We start from the raw sequence: 14736 nt of genomic DNA on the forward strand, positions 1-14736 counted from the left end.
TCCGATCAAAGTGGCTCATATTTCTGTATTAATTGCACATGAATCTTTATAAATAGGTCCCTTCCCCTCTCATGAGAGAGGAGACGAGAGCTTGAGGCTTGAGAAAGAGTTTGAAACTTTGAGAAGTAGCTGACGTTTGACATCATCCATGCAATCGTTGATCACCACTGACCATCGTTGACCACTGCCAGTTGACCATCAGTCGCAGTTGACCACCATCGACAACAATAAACCATTGCCGAACGATTTCGATTACCGCTGATTGTTGTCGACCAACACTTGTCGGCCGTCACCAATCGCTATCAGTCGCCGCCCAATCTTACAACAAACTCATGCGTGCATCAACGATGTAACTTGGGAAGCCTAGCAAACATTTTCCACCCGTGAGACAAGTGATTGCAACTATAATCGTCTTTCAACAGTAAAACTCTTCAGCTAAATCACACCCCATGATGTTTCTCTTTATGAGTTTTTCACGTAAGAACTTAGGGCGTCATAACTAGTTTTCTTCTCTTCTCTAAGTGTGTGTTGAATCTTCGTACCATGCTAAGACGATAATCTGTCACTCTACTACCGCAAATTTTCTAGCACACATAAATAATAATAGCTAAATTTATTTAAAATTTGAGGCATTTACATACAACCCAATTCATGTAATTTTTATTTTTTACATTTATACCATCAAATCTTTCATATCACAACAATGCCAAATACACATTTTCATGCATAGGTAAGAACGTAAGATGCCACATATGTAAAAATTTAAGATTAAGTGTTAAGTTTGTAAATACAAGGAATTGAGTGATATCTATGCAAATATGTCTTATTAAACGATCAACTATACAACAACTACGTGCTTAAGAAATTAAATAGGGCAGCAATTATTTTTTAGGCCTAATTCGTTTGTTAATTTAACTATCAATTAAAACTTTATTTACTTTCCTAATAATGAATTACTTTACGCTTAATCATAAAATTTGAATCATATTTTAGTTCAACCAACTTTTTAGTTACTAGTAGATTAATATAAGAAAAAAAAATTGCAGTATAATTAATTTTTCAAAATTATTTTTTTACATAAACAAACAAATTTAAACCTTATAAAATGGAATAAAATGCAATTTGGGCTGTCAAAAAAGTTCGTTGTTCGCGAACAGCTCATAATCAGCTCGTTAAGTAGCTCGTGTTCGGCTCGTTCGTCAAGTAAACGAGTCGAACACAAACAAGTTTTTAAAGCTCGAATAATAAAATAACCGAACACGAGCAGCTCTTTGTTCGCTCGTGTTCGGCTCGTTTTAGCTCGAAATTTAAAAAATATATAATTATTTATATATATTAGATATATTATTTATATAATATTATATTATATATATTTATATATAAGTTTAAATCATAAAATCTTATGTGGTAATGTGGTTAGCATCTTATTTTTTATATATTTGGTCCAGGATCGAATCTCACACTTTACATCTTTTTTTTTTTCAATTTAATTTTTCCGAGTCAATTTCAAGCCGAACACAAACACAAATATTTAAATCGATTTAATTTAAATCGAGCCGAACACGAACACATTGTTAACAAGCCAATTTCGAACACGAGCCAAGCCTGAGCTAGCTCAAACTCAGCTTGTTTACAGCCCTAAATGCAATAACGAAAGAAAATATGATTTAAATTTATCTAGCATATGCCATTTTTTTTTTTGGAGTAAATAAGTATAATAGAGTAAATATTGACAATAAAAGTAGTAATAGGAAAAAGGAAATTTACATACATGCCACACCTTAAATATTTACATATCTAACACCTATATATTGATATTTATTTATATAACCTTTTAGAGTAATGACTACAAGAGCATTCGCAAACTTAATACACAATTCTCATGTATTTACACGGCCAACGCCTAAACATTCATGTTTACGTGCATATCACTCAAATCTTTTAACATCACATGCAAAATACCACAATCACAATATTTTTGAATAAACATTTTTAAGCACAAAATTATGGCACCAAGGTGTTGTAAGCATAAATATCAAACTTCAGATGTTAGACATGTAAATAGATAACAATTATATGATATGTATGTGCACAACAAAAGCACATCACACTAAATCTCTCATAGGGAAACACACATTCGAGACGACCAACAACCTGGATGACCTGCAGCCTGAACGACCAACAACTTTGACGACCCGCAACCATGATAATGAGCTCGTACATGTAAGATCTCAACAATACCTCTGTAATGCCCTCTTTAAAGTAGGACTTCAGATATTCTCCTATATAAATGGGAATCATTTTATGAATAAAACAAATTCAAGAGGCCCGAAAAGACAATTACCCCCGTCTGATTTATTTATGTGTATTAGGAAAATAAAAAATAAAATAAAATAATAGAAATAATTAAAAGTTTAGAAATATTATATATAACATACCTCATAACAGCTGCATTATTTAATAGAAATAAACTAATAGTAATCAGCACATACACCATATCAAAAGGAAAAAAAAAATGTTACAAATTAAAATAAATAATCAACAATCTGCCATTTCAAGCTTATCTTTTCAGATCATACAGAGGATGCTAACTCAACTCTGTATTGCATGTGTTTGTAATGCATTATGTTGCCATAGTAATATCCAATAACAGCCGCAATAAATTTAACTCTGGGTTTGACTCAGAAGCAATGAAAGGGTTGACAGAAAGATCAGTCAACCCTTCAGGTCAACGCATGATGAATTCTTTCTAATATCTGAACGACCTGATTCACAGAGAGAGGAGGATGTGAATCAGAAGTAGAAGCATTTGTGCTGTGAAAGCTGGGGAGAGAGAGCACAGCTTCCTGTTGGATTCTAGTCAACTCCAAGAACTGGAGGAGCATGTCTCCATCAAGCATGGTGGGAACTCCAACCTGAATCATCACAAATGATTATCAGAAGCATTGATAGATAAATATTTAGGGAAATTTACATACCTAGCACAGAATTATTATGTATTTACACATCTCACACCTAAACTTTCATATATACGTACATAGCATAAAAATGTGTATTTCACTTTTAAAAAAAATGATAATTGCGCTCTTTTTTATGTGATATTAAAGATATATAAGTATGAAAGGTTAGGTGTGAGATATATAAATACATAAGAATTGTGCACCATGTACTTAAATTTCCTAAATATTTAAGGGGGCATTTACATACATACCACCCAATTTTTCTATATTTACATATATGACACCAAAATTTCGCTTTTTTACATTTATGACAGGCAAATCTTTCATATCACATAAAAAATATCATCATTTTAACTTCTAAAAAGTGAAAATCACCTTTCCAAGCATAAGTAAGTTGGTATGTATGTAAAATTTGATGCTTAGGTGTTTGATTAGATATGTAAATATATAGGCATTGAGTCACCATTTTAACGTTTGAAAAGTAAAAACACAGATTTTCATGCATAGGTAAGGTGGTATGTATATAAATATTGACATTTATGTGTTAGATACGTAAATATATAAGAATTGAGCCAACATTTTCACTTTTAAAAAGTGAAATACACCTTTCAACCATAGGAAAGATAGCATGCATGCCAAAATTGAAGTATAGGTGTTATACATGTAAATACATAGGAATTGAATGGAATGTATGTAAATCTTCCAACATTTAAATAGTTAGATTACATAAATCTGAATGCCATGAATCAGACAAGTGGCTGATGAATAACTATTGAATCTTCCAACATTTGGACCAGATTTCCATAACCTTCAGTTAAAAAGCCCTCCCACCCCCCTTTTATTAACCAAGTTTTACAATAAATAATGTTCTGAAATTGTTATTTTAAATTTGATCCAGAACCCAAATTATTGTGATAAAACCAATGATGATGATATTGATTGCACTATGCATTCAAATATGTTAAAAAAATACTACACAAAACCTGAAGGGGGAAAAAAAAGATTTACAGAGGATGCTTCTCTACTTCTTTTAGAATGAAAGTTATCCAAGTTTAATTTATTTAACTTTTAATATTTTAAAGTTTATTTAAATTTTTAGATTAATTTGAAATTATGATGAAGAATCCTTTTTGGGTCATCATTAATTTAAATTTGAATTATTTATGATAATATGAAAGAATTAGGGCATTTACATACATGCCAACCCAATTTTTATGTATTTACATATCTAACACCTGAAGTTTACATTTTATATTTTCAGCACCCAGACCTTTCATATCACATAAAAAATATCACAATCTTAACTTTTAAAAAGTGAATGCACCTTTTCACGCATAAGGTGGCATGTAAATACAAAAGAATTGAGAGGTATGTATGTAAATATTCCACAAATTTATCCAGTATAATAGCTTAGAAGTTTTCTCATACCTTTGAGAGCCGTCCACGGAATTCCTTATGATCATTCCCTAGAACAGGAGCAGTCAAAGGATAAACAGCAAGCCTGGCCTGCACAGTCTCTAACAAATAGTGCTCTTCACTGCAATTTCATAAATTAAACATAAATCATACAGAGAGAGAGAGAGATTTACAGCTTTGATATGCAAGAATGTCCTAATAAATAAAAGTCCAATCTCAAAAAAATCTAAAACCGTTTAATGATATTTCACAAAAAACAAAAGTAAAAAAAAAAAAAAAACCCATGTATTTACATCTCTACAGCTAAACTTTATTGTTTACATTTATACCACTGAAATCTGTCATATCACATAAAAAATGCAACTGTTTTAACTTTTAAATAATAAAATACACATTTTTATGCATAAGTATGGTGGCATTCGTGCAAAAATTGAAATTTAGGAGTTAGATATGTAAATATATAGCAATTAAGAGTTATGTATGTAAATCTTCCTAAGAAGTTTGATTAATTTATCTCACCATGAAATAGGAACAAGTGGTTAACTCACCTTGTAATAGGAACAAGGAGGAGCACACTTCCAAGAAGTGAGCTTGCCACAATGCTATTACTTAAAGATTTGCAGGCTATGTCAGTGTCATCAGAATCATTCAACAAGTCATCTAATGAGGGTCTGTATGAGAAAAAACCCTGCAAATACGGTAAAAGAGAAAAATCAGTTCACATTGCACCCATCACATAGTTTCTTGCACAACACATTCTTTCAAAACTTAAAAGTAATGTCCTAAGTTGAAATAAAATTACAAAACTGTCTCTAACCACAATAACATCAAATGTTAAGAAAGAAACAAAAAAATCTGATTAGAGTGTGGCTGGGGGGGAAAGAAAATTGTGGAACAAAAAATCCCAATTCCTATGTATTTGCATATCTACACCTAACTTTATTGTTTACATTTATACCACCAAAATCTTTCATAAAAAAAAAGAAAAAAAAGATGCAACCGTTTTAACTTTTAAATAATGAAATACAGTTTTTTATGCATGGCAAGATGTATGTGAAAACTAAAGTTTGGAGGTCAGATATGTAAATGCATAGGAATTAAGAGTTATGTATGTAAATTTTCCAAAGAAGTTTGATTAATTTATCTCACCATGAAATAGGAACAAAGAATTAACTCACCTTGTAAATAGATCATTAACACAATAAAAAATTATTCATCATCTATTAAAAGTAACAAGATGTTTGGCTACAAATCAATTGATACTCCCAAGAATCCCAATACTAAACAAGAGGCGAAGTAAAATTGCTCATTTTGACAAAGGTTAGTATCAGAGGCAACACCCCATCTATCTTGCTCAAGCTATGCTTGATAATTGCTTTTCTATAAGCTTGATAAGCTAATTCATGAATTGCCCTACTGAAGAATACAATGATGTAGTTACGTGAAAATTACCTAAAATGATTGAAGTGTTAACTAATACTAATTCGGCGGGGTTGGAGACTGATCTTAGTGGCATTTATATGGAGTAATCTCGTGACAAGACCCACTATGGTCTACAGTAGTGCAGAAGCTGAGTTTATGGATGTGGCCGAAAAAAATTTGTGAAGATATTTGGCTAAAGCGTCTCTTCACTGAGTAGTCAAACCATAAAAAACCTATAAAATTATGTGGTGGTAACCACGTAGCAACAAGTACTGCAAAGGATCTTGTTTATCATGATAAAAATAAACATGTGAAAGTTGATTGTCGGCAATAAGGTTATTTCTCTCCTTTAAACTTTAACCCATCTACAAATTGCTAACATCTTTCACTAAAGCTTGGTTAAGAAGCAACTTTGACAACCTAATCAACAAGCTGGGAATATCAAACATTTACTATCCAGCTTATGGGGGGTGTTGAAGATCAGATCCTTAGACGATTTGGAAAAATGTTGCCAAGACCACTTCCCCAAATTCAGTGGCTTTATTTGCCAATATATTTCAAGAACTATTCTAATTGAATGACATTTTTGCACGTGCTTTATGCAGCCAGCTGAATGGATCATTTCAAAATTCAAAGGCCGACTTTTAAGAAAAAAGACTGATATCTGCTTACGCTTTAGGCTGCTGCTGCAGCTATCCATTCACCTATTTAATGCAAGGGTTAGGGGCGGATTTATTGATAGTAGCAAGCAGCTGTTGTTTGTTTAGCAGACTAATTTAAGCACATTTATTTTATTCCTTTAACAAGTTCACATATTTAAATGAAAATTTTGATGCTGTGCATTAAGTTTGTTTCTTATTTTTGGCATATAGTATCGCCTTACATGTTTTTCCAATACATTAAATATGTATGTCCAGACTTGAGATGATTAAGCAATGAAGAATTATTTTCCCTTCCCCCCTTAACATATCTCAAAGTTTTCATGACTCTGGTCCTCTTTATCTTCAAATATAATATCTGAACTTTGAACAACCAGTCAAAAGCATGCAATCAAAATGCTTTGGGGGACTGAATGGTAAAATCATTAAAAGTTAATGGCTTCAGGTTTATGTTAAGAAAGAGAAAATGTCCGATCACATCACCAGAATATTTTCAAGGAAAATATATCCCAATATATGGCTCTTGTATCAGCAATTCAAACAGCAATTCAGTGTCAACAAAAAATCAGCGAAGCACAAAATTAATTCAGGTTTTCCAATTCATTCATGCGTTAATAAAAGTAAACGATGATTAAGCAACGAAGAATTATTTTCCCTTCCCTCTAACCATATCTCAAAGTTTTCAAGACTATGGTCCTCTTTATCAACAAATACAACAACAACAACAAGCCTTTATCCCACTAAGGGGGGGCTGCAAACTATGGTCCTCTTTATCTTCAAAAATAATTTTCAAACTTTAAACAACCAGTCAAAAGCATGCAATCAAAATGCTTGGGGGGACTGAATGACAAAATCATTAAAAAGTTAATGGATTCAGGTTTATGTTAAGAAAGAGAAAATGTCCAATCACATAGCTAGAAACTTTTCAAGGAAAATGTATCCCAACATATGGTTCAAGTGTGAGCAATTCAGCAGCAGTAAAAATTCAGTGAAGCACAAAATTAAGTCAAGTTTTCCAATTCATTCACGAATTAAAAAAAAAGTAAAAGCTGCTATGCCAGGTTTATCCCCTACTTTCTTGCTCCAAAATACTGCTCCACAAGAACAGGGAAGAAGTCCAAGGATCATCTTTGCATTCTTATGTCTAAAAAGCATGCAGATACAGCAAAGAATATGTTCATTATTGGGAATCATTTAATAATATAAACATGCAGAAAAGCCTTGTGCAAGAAGAATTAAATAGTCTCCAATAACTCCAAATGGAAACACTTCGCCAAAAGTAGACTTCCACTTATATAAATATTACATGTCTAGCCCATTTAGATGGTATCAATTCCAAAAAAGGCGCATTTACATACATAGCACAGAATTCTAATGTATTTACATGTCTCACACCTAAACTTCCATATTTAAACGCACAACACTCAAATGTTTAATATCACATAAAAAATTAGCACTATCATCACTTTTTAATAGTGCAATACACCTTTACATGTCTTGGTTTAAAGCACAAAAGTGCAATGCATGTAAATATAAAGTTTAGGTGTGAGATATGTAAATACATAAGATTTGTGTGCTATATATGTAAACTTCCCTATTAAAGTGTTATTTAGAACTAATAAAATGTACCACATTTATCAAAAAATTCAAATAAATTATTTACCTTGCGGATGCTTATGACAGATTCTCCCATGTAATAGGAACAATTTACTAACAGGTTCTTCTCTGGACTCTCACTACCTATGAGACAACAAATGAGCATATGTAAATTTGTAATTCAGGCCAATGTTCACCAACCGAAATGCATTTCATAAAATTTGCACAAAGAACAAAATATTTGTTAAACTCTGAAGTGGGAATGAAGGAAAAGGGAACAGCCGTTCTAAAAGGATAAGATTTTTTTTTTTCAATGATAGCTCTTTACTCCCGACCATTTGGGATTTTCTAGTTTCTTGTGCTTAGATCATAGAATGACAAGGTGTTCCACCCTTTTTGACTGGGTAACGTAGGTTTAGGGCAACAAAAAAATCCCAAAATTTTTTGGATTTTCTATGGGAAATGAAGAATAATCTTTTTTCTTAATAGTTAGTACGTAAAAACCTGCACCAAGGCAAGATGTCTTCACCAAAAATATTTGAAAACTTAAATCTCATTCCGTTAGACTATCATTACAGATTAAAGTTCAATAAAATTTATCAAGAAGACATGAAACTTACATAAAACTATTTTCAGCCTTATTTCCACTAAAACCTGTTGAACTGCCTAAAACATCAAATTGTAAAATAAAAAATATTTGAACATTTAAATATAATGCATCAAAACCAACATCAAGGACAAATGTTAAAACTAAAAATATTTGAACACATAAATTTCATTCAGTCACTCTATCCTTGCAGAATAAAGTCATCAGAATTTAATAAGGGGGCGATACACCAACGTTAGAATTTCAGCCTTATTTTCCAAAATCAGTTGGATTGTTTAAAACATAAAAATGTAGAATTAAAAAAATGTAAAAAGTTGTTAAAGACAGTGGAAGATTACTGAGAATAAGTATTCTGCAATAAAATACACTAACAATGCATGAAAGATGCAAGAAATTAATAATCTTAAATTTGGTTAGTATGGACATTAATCTTCTGAGTACATTTGCCCCCTCCTATTTTGATATGCCTACTTGCAGTTGAGAAGCCTCCACAAAATTTCTGCCAATTAGGATAGACTCAGAATTTTCCACTCATTCCTCCCCCTTCCGCCGCTGCCTCATTGATTCAACAGTTCTTGATCGCCTACTCATCAATCTGTAGGCTATTATAACTATTGTATAATTAATTATATCCTGTGATTTCATTTTTCTTATAAAATCCTTTTGGAGGACTATACAAATTTGTACATATTGAAATGAAAGACACTCAATCAATTATCTTCAAATCGTAAAAAGATTCTTCAGAGCTAGTTTCCAAATTACTACAAAATGGATATTTGTCATATAACCAAAATCTTCTCTCCGTCCACGGATGAAATGCCTATTCTACATCCTTTCTTCTACAGATCATATGCTTGTTTGATGATAACCTACCTTTCAGTAATAGGTTTCTTTGTTATTTCTCATGATTATCTGTAATCATTAGTCATTTAAAATACATTAGAGTTAAATTGGACACTTCTGTATGGCATAAGAGTTCATAGATTTCAACCAAATAAGGTGAGCCGTACAAGATAATATAAATCATTCGAAACCAAATGTCACCACACCTCAATTTTTAAAAGTTGTTCGCAAGCCTCCAACAAATTACACAAGCATAAAAAAATATGAGAAAGGAATGCAGCCAAAATTAGCAAAGATTATCATCCTCAAGAGTGTTAGCTTACTAAAAAAAAATCTAAACAAATAGAATTCTCTACAAAATGGTGCCCAAGATGACCTTTAGCTAAGTTCTAGTGCAAGTGATACCCGAGTTAACCCAAACAATAATAAGCAAACAAATATTATTACCGAAAAAACCTAGGGAAGTTACAACCAACACACTAAAAGGGGAAATAACAACACAACACACAAAAATATGAAAGTGAGACAATTGATGGCATCAACTCAAAATAGGTGGATCTTGGGAGGGTGGTGGTGATTGACGAGGGTTTGGACATCCGAGGAGGTAGTAAAGGGCGGTTGGTATGCCAGTTGGTGGGGCGACAACAAGTGGGTGATGGTGGACAGCAAAAAGAAGGTGAGAAAGTGTTGGAACAGCAAGAAGTGGGTAGTTCCGGGCGGTGGCAGCAAGGACGAGGGCTGAAAAGCAGGAAGCGGGCACAAAGAATGGTTTTGGGTGGCTGGAACAGCAGCAAAACAACCAGGAATGACTGTTCAAAGCGGCAACAAGGGGGAATGACAGCGTCCGCGACTGAGAATGTGTGGGTTTGTGGGACAACAAAAGGAGTGTTGTCTCGGGTTGAGGCAGCGTGGAGGATGGTTGGACAGTAATGAACTGCAAGAACAACAGCAAAAGAGCCACTGTCGGGGCGGCCTGCAACAAGGAGGAATGCAAAGGATTTGGGGAAGGATAAATCACCAACTCCGACGAGATACAGCCGGAACATTACTCAACCCTCAGATATAGCTCTTGAAAGAAATACAAGGACGTCGATGACTATCCTGAACAAAAGCACAACAGAAACTATAAATCTAAAACACAGAAAACACATATATAAAGCCCTAGATAATTAGGTTTGGGACTATATTAAAAGGAGGCGCCAAATCCCTGTGGAAGACCCGATCAGCTCTCCCACGCCTGGACCGATCGGTTAAGGTGTCTGGAACGCGGGAGAACCGTGCCCTCACGCCAGCATCAACAAGCTCTGTAAAGGTTCTATGAGTATTCTTTATGTGCATCTTGTCATCAAAATTCATACAAAATGACTTTACTGTGCACATTAAAATTACTAAAATTATTATGTAATCAATGTAAATGTTGATGCGAGACTGTTAACATTGCAAGGTTTTAAATACATGAGGTTACAATATTAACCATTTGCTTTATTTCAATTGCATGCTTCATGATGCGGAGCGCTGTTCGCCAGGACCGGTTCGTTCCAGGCACAGAAGGGATCAACCAGTTCTTCCAAGCTTAGGGTTCCCTCCTATTGGGAGTGAGGCCCACTCCTCTTTACCCTAAGTCTATATATGTATTGTCTGTTGCATGTTAGGGTCTTCTTGCTCAGATTTATATCAGGAAAGCCACCGACGTTCGGTTTTGACCTCCGGGGGCCTTGTCCAAAGGCGAGAAGATGCTCTAGTTGTAACTCATCTCGAGGTGGCATCTATCAATTCCCAACTACTCCCCGGTTCCTCACTCCTTGAAATGTGTGCATTTTTGCATTAAAAGAAAAGTGAAAGCTACAAAACGGGCTAAAAAACAGCCACAAAACTATGCAAAACGGCCACTGAGTAGTAGGCTCACAAAAACTTCTATCCCTTTCGACTAGAACAGACAAAGGATGATTATCATTTATATTCTTAATGACAAAACTATCTTTTGAAGCAAGATTTGCACAAGTATGAGCTGCACCATTACTGGGTCTACATGTATGAGAGAAGACCTTCTCACATACAAGTCAAAAAAAAAAACATATCAACATCAAAAGGGGTAGGTTGGCGCCATGAGATTTGTCCATAGTTTGTTGAACAGCAGTTATCACATTGTTATTATCAACTTCGATGACTAACCCATTCATATCTTTCATCCATGGCTCGAGCAAAGTGTCAATGAATCAGACCACCTCCAATTCGACAAGTGAGATATCCCAATGCAATAAATGTCGGCCAGCCGCCACCAAGCAGTTCCCAACTTCATCACGAATGATCACTTCAACCCCCGCCGCACAGAAGGGTAGCCAAGCACAATCGACATTTTCTTTAATCCATCAGAGGAAGACCAAAAGGGGGTGCGCCCCAATGTGTCGCGTTAGATAGTCCGAAGGACTAGGAAATGCCCCATCGCTCCCAGATGGAGAAAGCAAACGTCTACGTAAGGGAGGATAACACTTTTGAGGCCAACACCATCAGAGTTCCAAATTGCCCCTTATAAACTTTTGCGTTTCTAGCCCGCCACACTCGGTAGTCTCCGCTGCATAGATTTTCATTGTTGTCATGTGCTTCTTATTATCCTCCTTCATCCAGAGTAAGAGCAAAATCTTTGAAGGTTGGAATACGAACTCCCCATCGAGCCAGAACCGTAAAGATGGCCATGGTGTTGTTGCATGACATTGTAATGTGCGAGCGATCCTCCATTTCCGCACATCCCCACGGACATTGAACCTCATCTCCAAGTTTTTTATTACTATGCAAAACCTAATTGGAATCACATCATTTAAGATCCGCCACCACAAGAAGGCTTCCTGTGGGTGCAATTTAAGGCTTTTGAGCCACACGTTGGGGCTGATTTCCAAGTTGAACCTTTTATGATAAGTGAGAGCAGTGATAGAACGTCCAGCCGACCGCCAGGTTCCTCACTCCTGGCGCCAACTTGCTGCTATCGCCTCCAGCCGCCCGCCAACCTTGCTGCCATCCTCCCAACAACCTACACAACCCTCCAAATCAATCGTCGCCCCTTCCCAACCTTCCTCTCAGCCTCCCCCACCGGCTGGCCAGCCGCATCCTCATTGGAGTCGCTGCCGTTTCCACCCTTCCCCGTTGTTGTCATCAACCTGGACAGCCCTCACACATCGTTTCCCGGCTGTCTACTTGCTGCCCGACATCGGGGAAACCACTGTCTTGCTGTTCTCTGCTTTCCAACCGCCTTTTCCATCCCCGCACCACCTTCCAAACCCTCACCGACCACCACCACACCCCGGAATCCACCCCCGTTGAGTGTCTATGTCATGCCTGTTGCTATTTGTGTTGTTATTACCTATTATAGTTGGTTGTTTGTAAGTCAATATTTGAGTTTCAGTAATAATATTACTTTTTATTATGGTATGGGTTAACTTAGGTATCATTTGATACCAGAGCTTGCCTAACCCTAATTTTATCCTAAGTTTACTACCACCCCCTCCCATATCTCCACTCAAACTTTTTTCTTTCCCACCCTACACACCTCCTTCCACTTATCCACACCCAAATCCAACCACGCCGCAGTTGTCGGAATCTGATCAAGAACCTACCATGGACGACAGACAACGACTATTTTCGCCAAGTGCTATATCTAGTCGATGTCATTGAGAAAAGAACCGCGACCAGGATCACCATCGACCGTAATAATGAAATTCGTGCAAGAGAGCAAGAAGAAAATTTGAATCCCTTTTGTAGGGATGATTTCAATGGGTAGGAAGATCAACCATGACGTTTCGGGATACAATAATAGAGAAGGACAATAGAGGTGTTTGTTGGACGATATATAGGAGAGATGTATGTTCGGAGCTATAAAGATGAGATGTTTGTTGGAAGATACAGAGATAAAGTGTCAATTGGAGGATACGAAGATTTGGGAATGGAGGTGGATCTACCGAACTTTGAGGGAATAATGAATCCAAACAATTTCATCAAGTGGATGCAGACTGTTGAGCGAATTTTTGAATACAAGGAAATGTATGATGACAGAAGAGGGAAGCTCACCGCCACCATGCTGAAAAAGAATGCATTTTTGTATTGGGAGAATGTAAAGAGGGAAAGACAGAGAAATACAAGACAAATTCACTTCTTGTTAGAAAATGAAGAAAACAATGCAACAACAGTACCTACCCCCGCACTACCGCCATGATATTTTCTTGAAACTCCACCTGCAATAGAAAGAGCTATCCGTGGAAGAGCATATGACAAATTTTTTACAACTTAAATTGAAGTGTGAGCTGAGAAGCCAGAAGAGCGTACCATAGCCAGGAACTTAGGAGGCCTAAAGCCCGCCATCAGTAATTTTGTCCAACTGAAAACCTATTTGTATTGAGGGGCGTGCAACCCATAGCATTGAAAGTGGAGAAGCAACAAAAGCATAGCAGATAACAACTGCAGTTAGGTAGCCACCCACAAAGAGAGACTTCATGAGGAGCACGCCTCAGGGAGTGGAGCAGGTTGGTCAAGAACAAGACAAAGCCACTCCGAGTGAAAAGAAGCGTGAGAAGAGTGGAAAACCCACTACAGTCTCAACAAAAAAATGTTTAAGATGCCAAGATTTTGGGCACATTTCTTTCAATTAACGACGTGCCGAGTTATGTCATTTGCCGAGCAAGGGTACTGGAGGAAGTTAGCGCGAGGAAGCAACTGAAGAAAATGGTGGGTACCAACTTCCACTAGATGAGGGCGAGATGTTTGTGGTTTGATGAGTCCTTCAGACTAAGGAGCTAAGGAAGCAACATTGGCTTCTCCATAATATATTCTATACTCGTTGCACCGTGAATAAAAATATTATACATCATCATCATTGACAGAGGTAGCAACAAGAATGTGACATCAACACTGATTGTAGATAAGTTGAGCATCAAAACTCAAATACATCTCAAATCATATTTTCTGACATGGTTGAAAAAGGAGAACGGGATAAACATTGACAAGCGGTTTTTAGTGGAGTTTTCGATTGGGAGTCAGTTGCAGAATCATGTTTGGTGCGAAGTGATACCCATGGATGGTCGTCATATTTTGCTAGGGAGGTCGTGAAAATATGATATCAAGACTCAACAGGATAAGCACAAGAACACGTACTCGTTCACCAAAGAAGGCAGGCTCATGGTCATTCTACCTTCTGCGGAGTTTGAAACTACAGGTTCCTTACTAGCATAGAAGCATCAAAAGGATC

The 14736-nt window shown here is 36.0% G+C and overlaps 1 protein-coding gene across 1 annotated transcript in view; it reads right to left on the bottom strand.

Moving 5' to 3' along the window:
- Window positions 1-2443: 2443 nt before the first annotated feature.
- LOC110023521 (pre-mRNA-splicing factor RSE1) overlaps window positions 2444-14736 on the bottom strand; it is a 65139-nt gene continuing 52846 nt past the window's right edge. The window contains exons 12-15 of the mRNA XM_020722986.1: window positions 8121-8197; window positions 4925-5064; window positions 4389-4497; window positions 2444-2915 (exon numbers count right to left, since the gene is read on the bottom strand). Coding sequence (XP_020578645.1) covers window positions 2724-2915; window positions 4389-4497; window positions 4925-5064; window positions 8121-8197 — 518 coding nt within the window. The 3' untranslated portion in view covers window positions 2444-2723. The remainder of the gene's footprint in view (window positions 2916-4388; window positions 4498-4924; window positions 5065-8120; window positions 8198-14736) is intronic.

Source organism: Phalaenopsis equestris, unplaced genomic scaffold (genome assembly GCF_001263595.1).
Source record: "Phalaenopsis equestris unplaced genomic scaffold, ASM126359v1 Scaffold000224, whole genome shotgun sequence".
Lineage (NCBI taxonomy): Eukaryota > Viridiplantae > Streptophyta > Magnoliopsida > Asparagales > Orchidaceae > Phalaenopsis > Phalaenopsis equestris.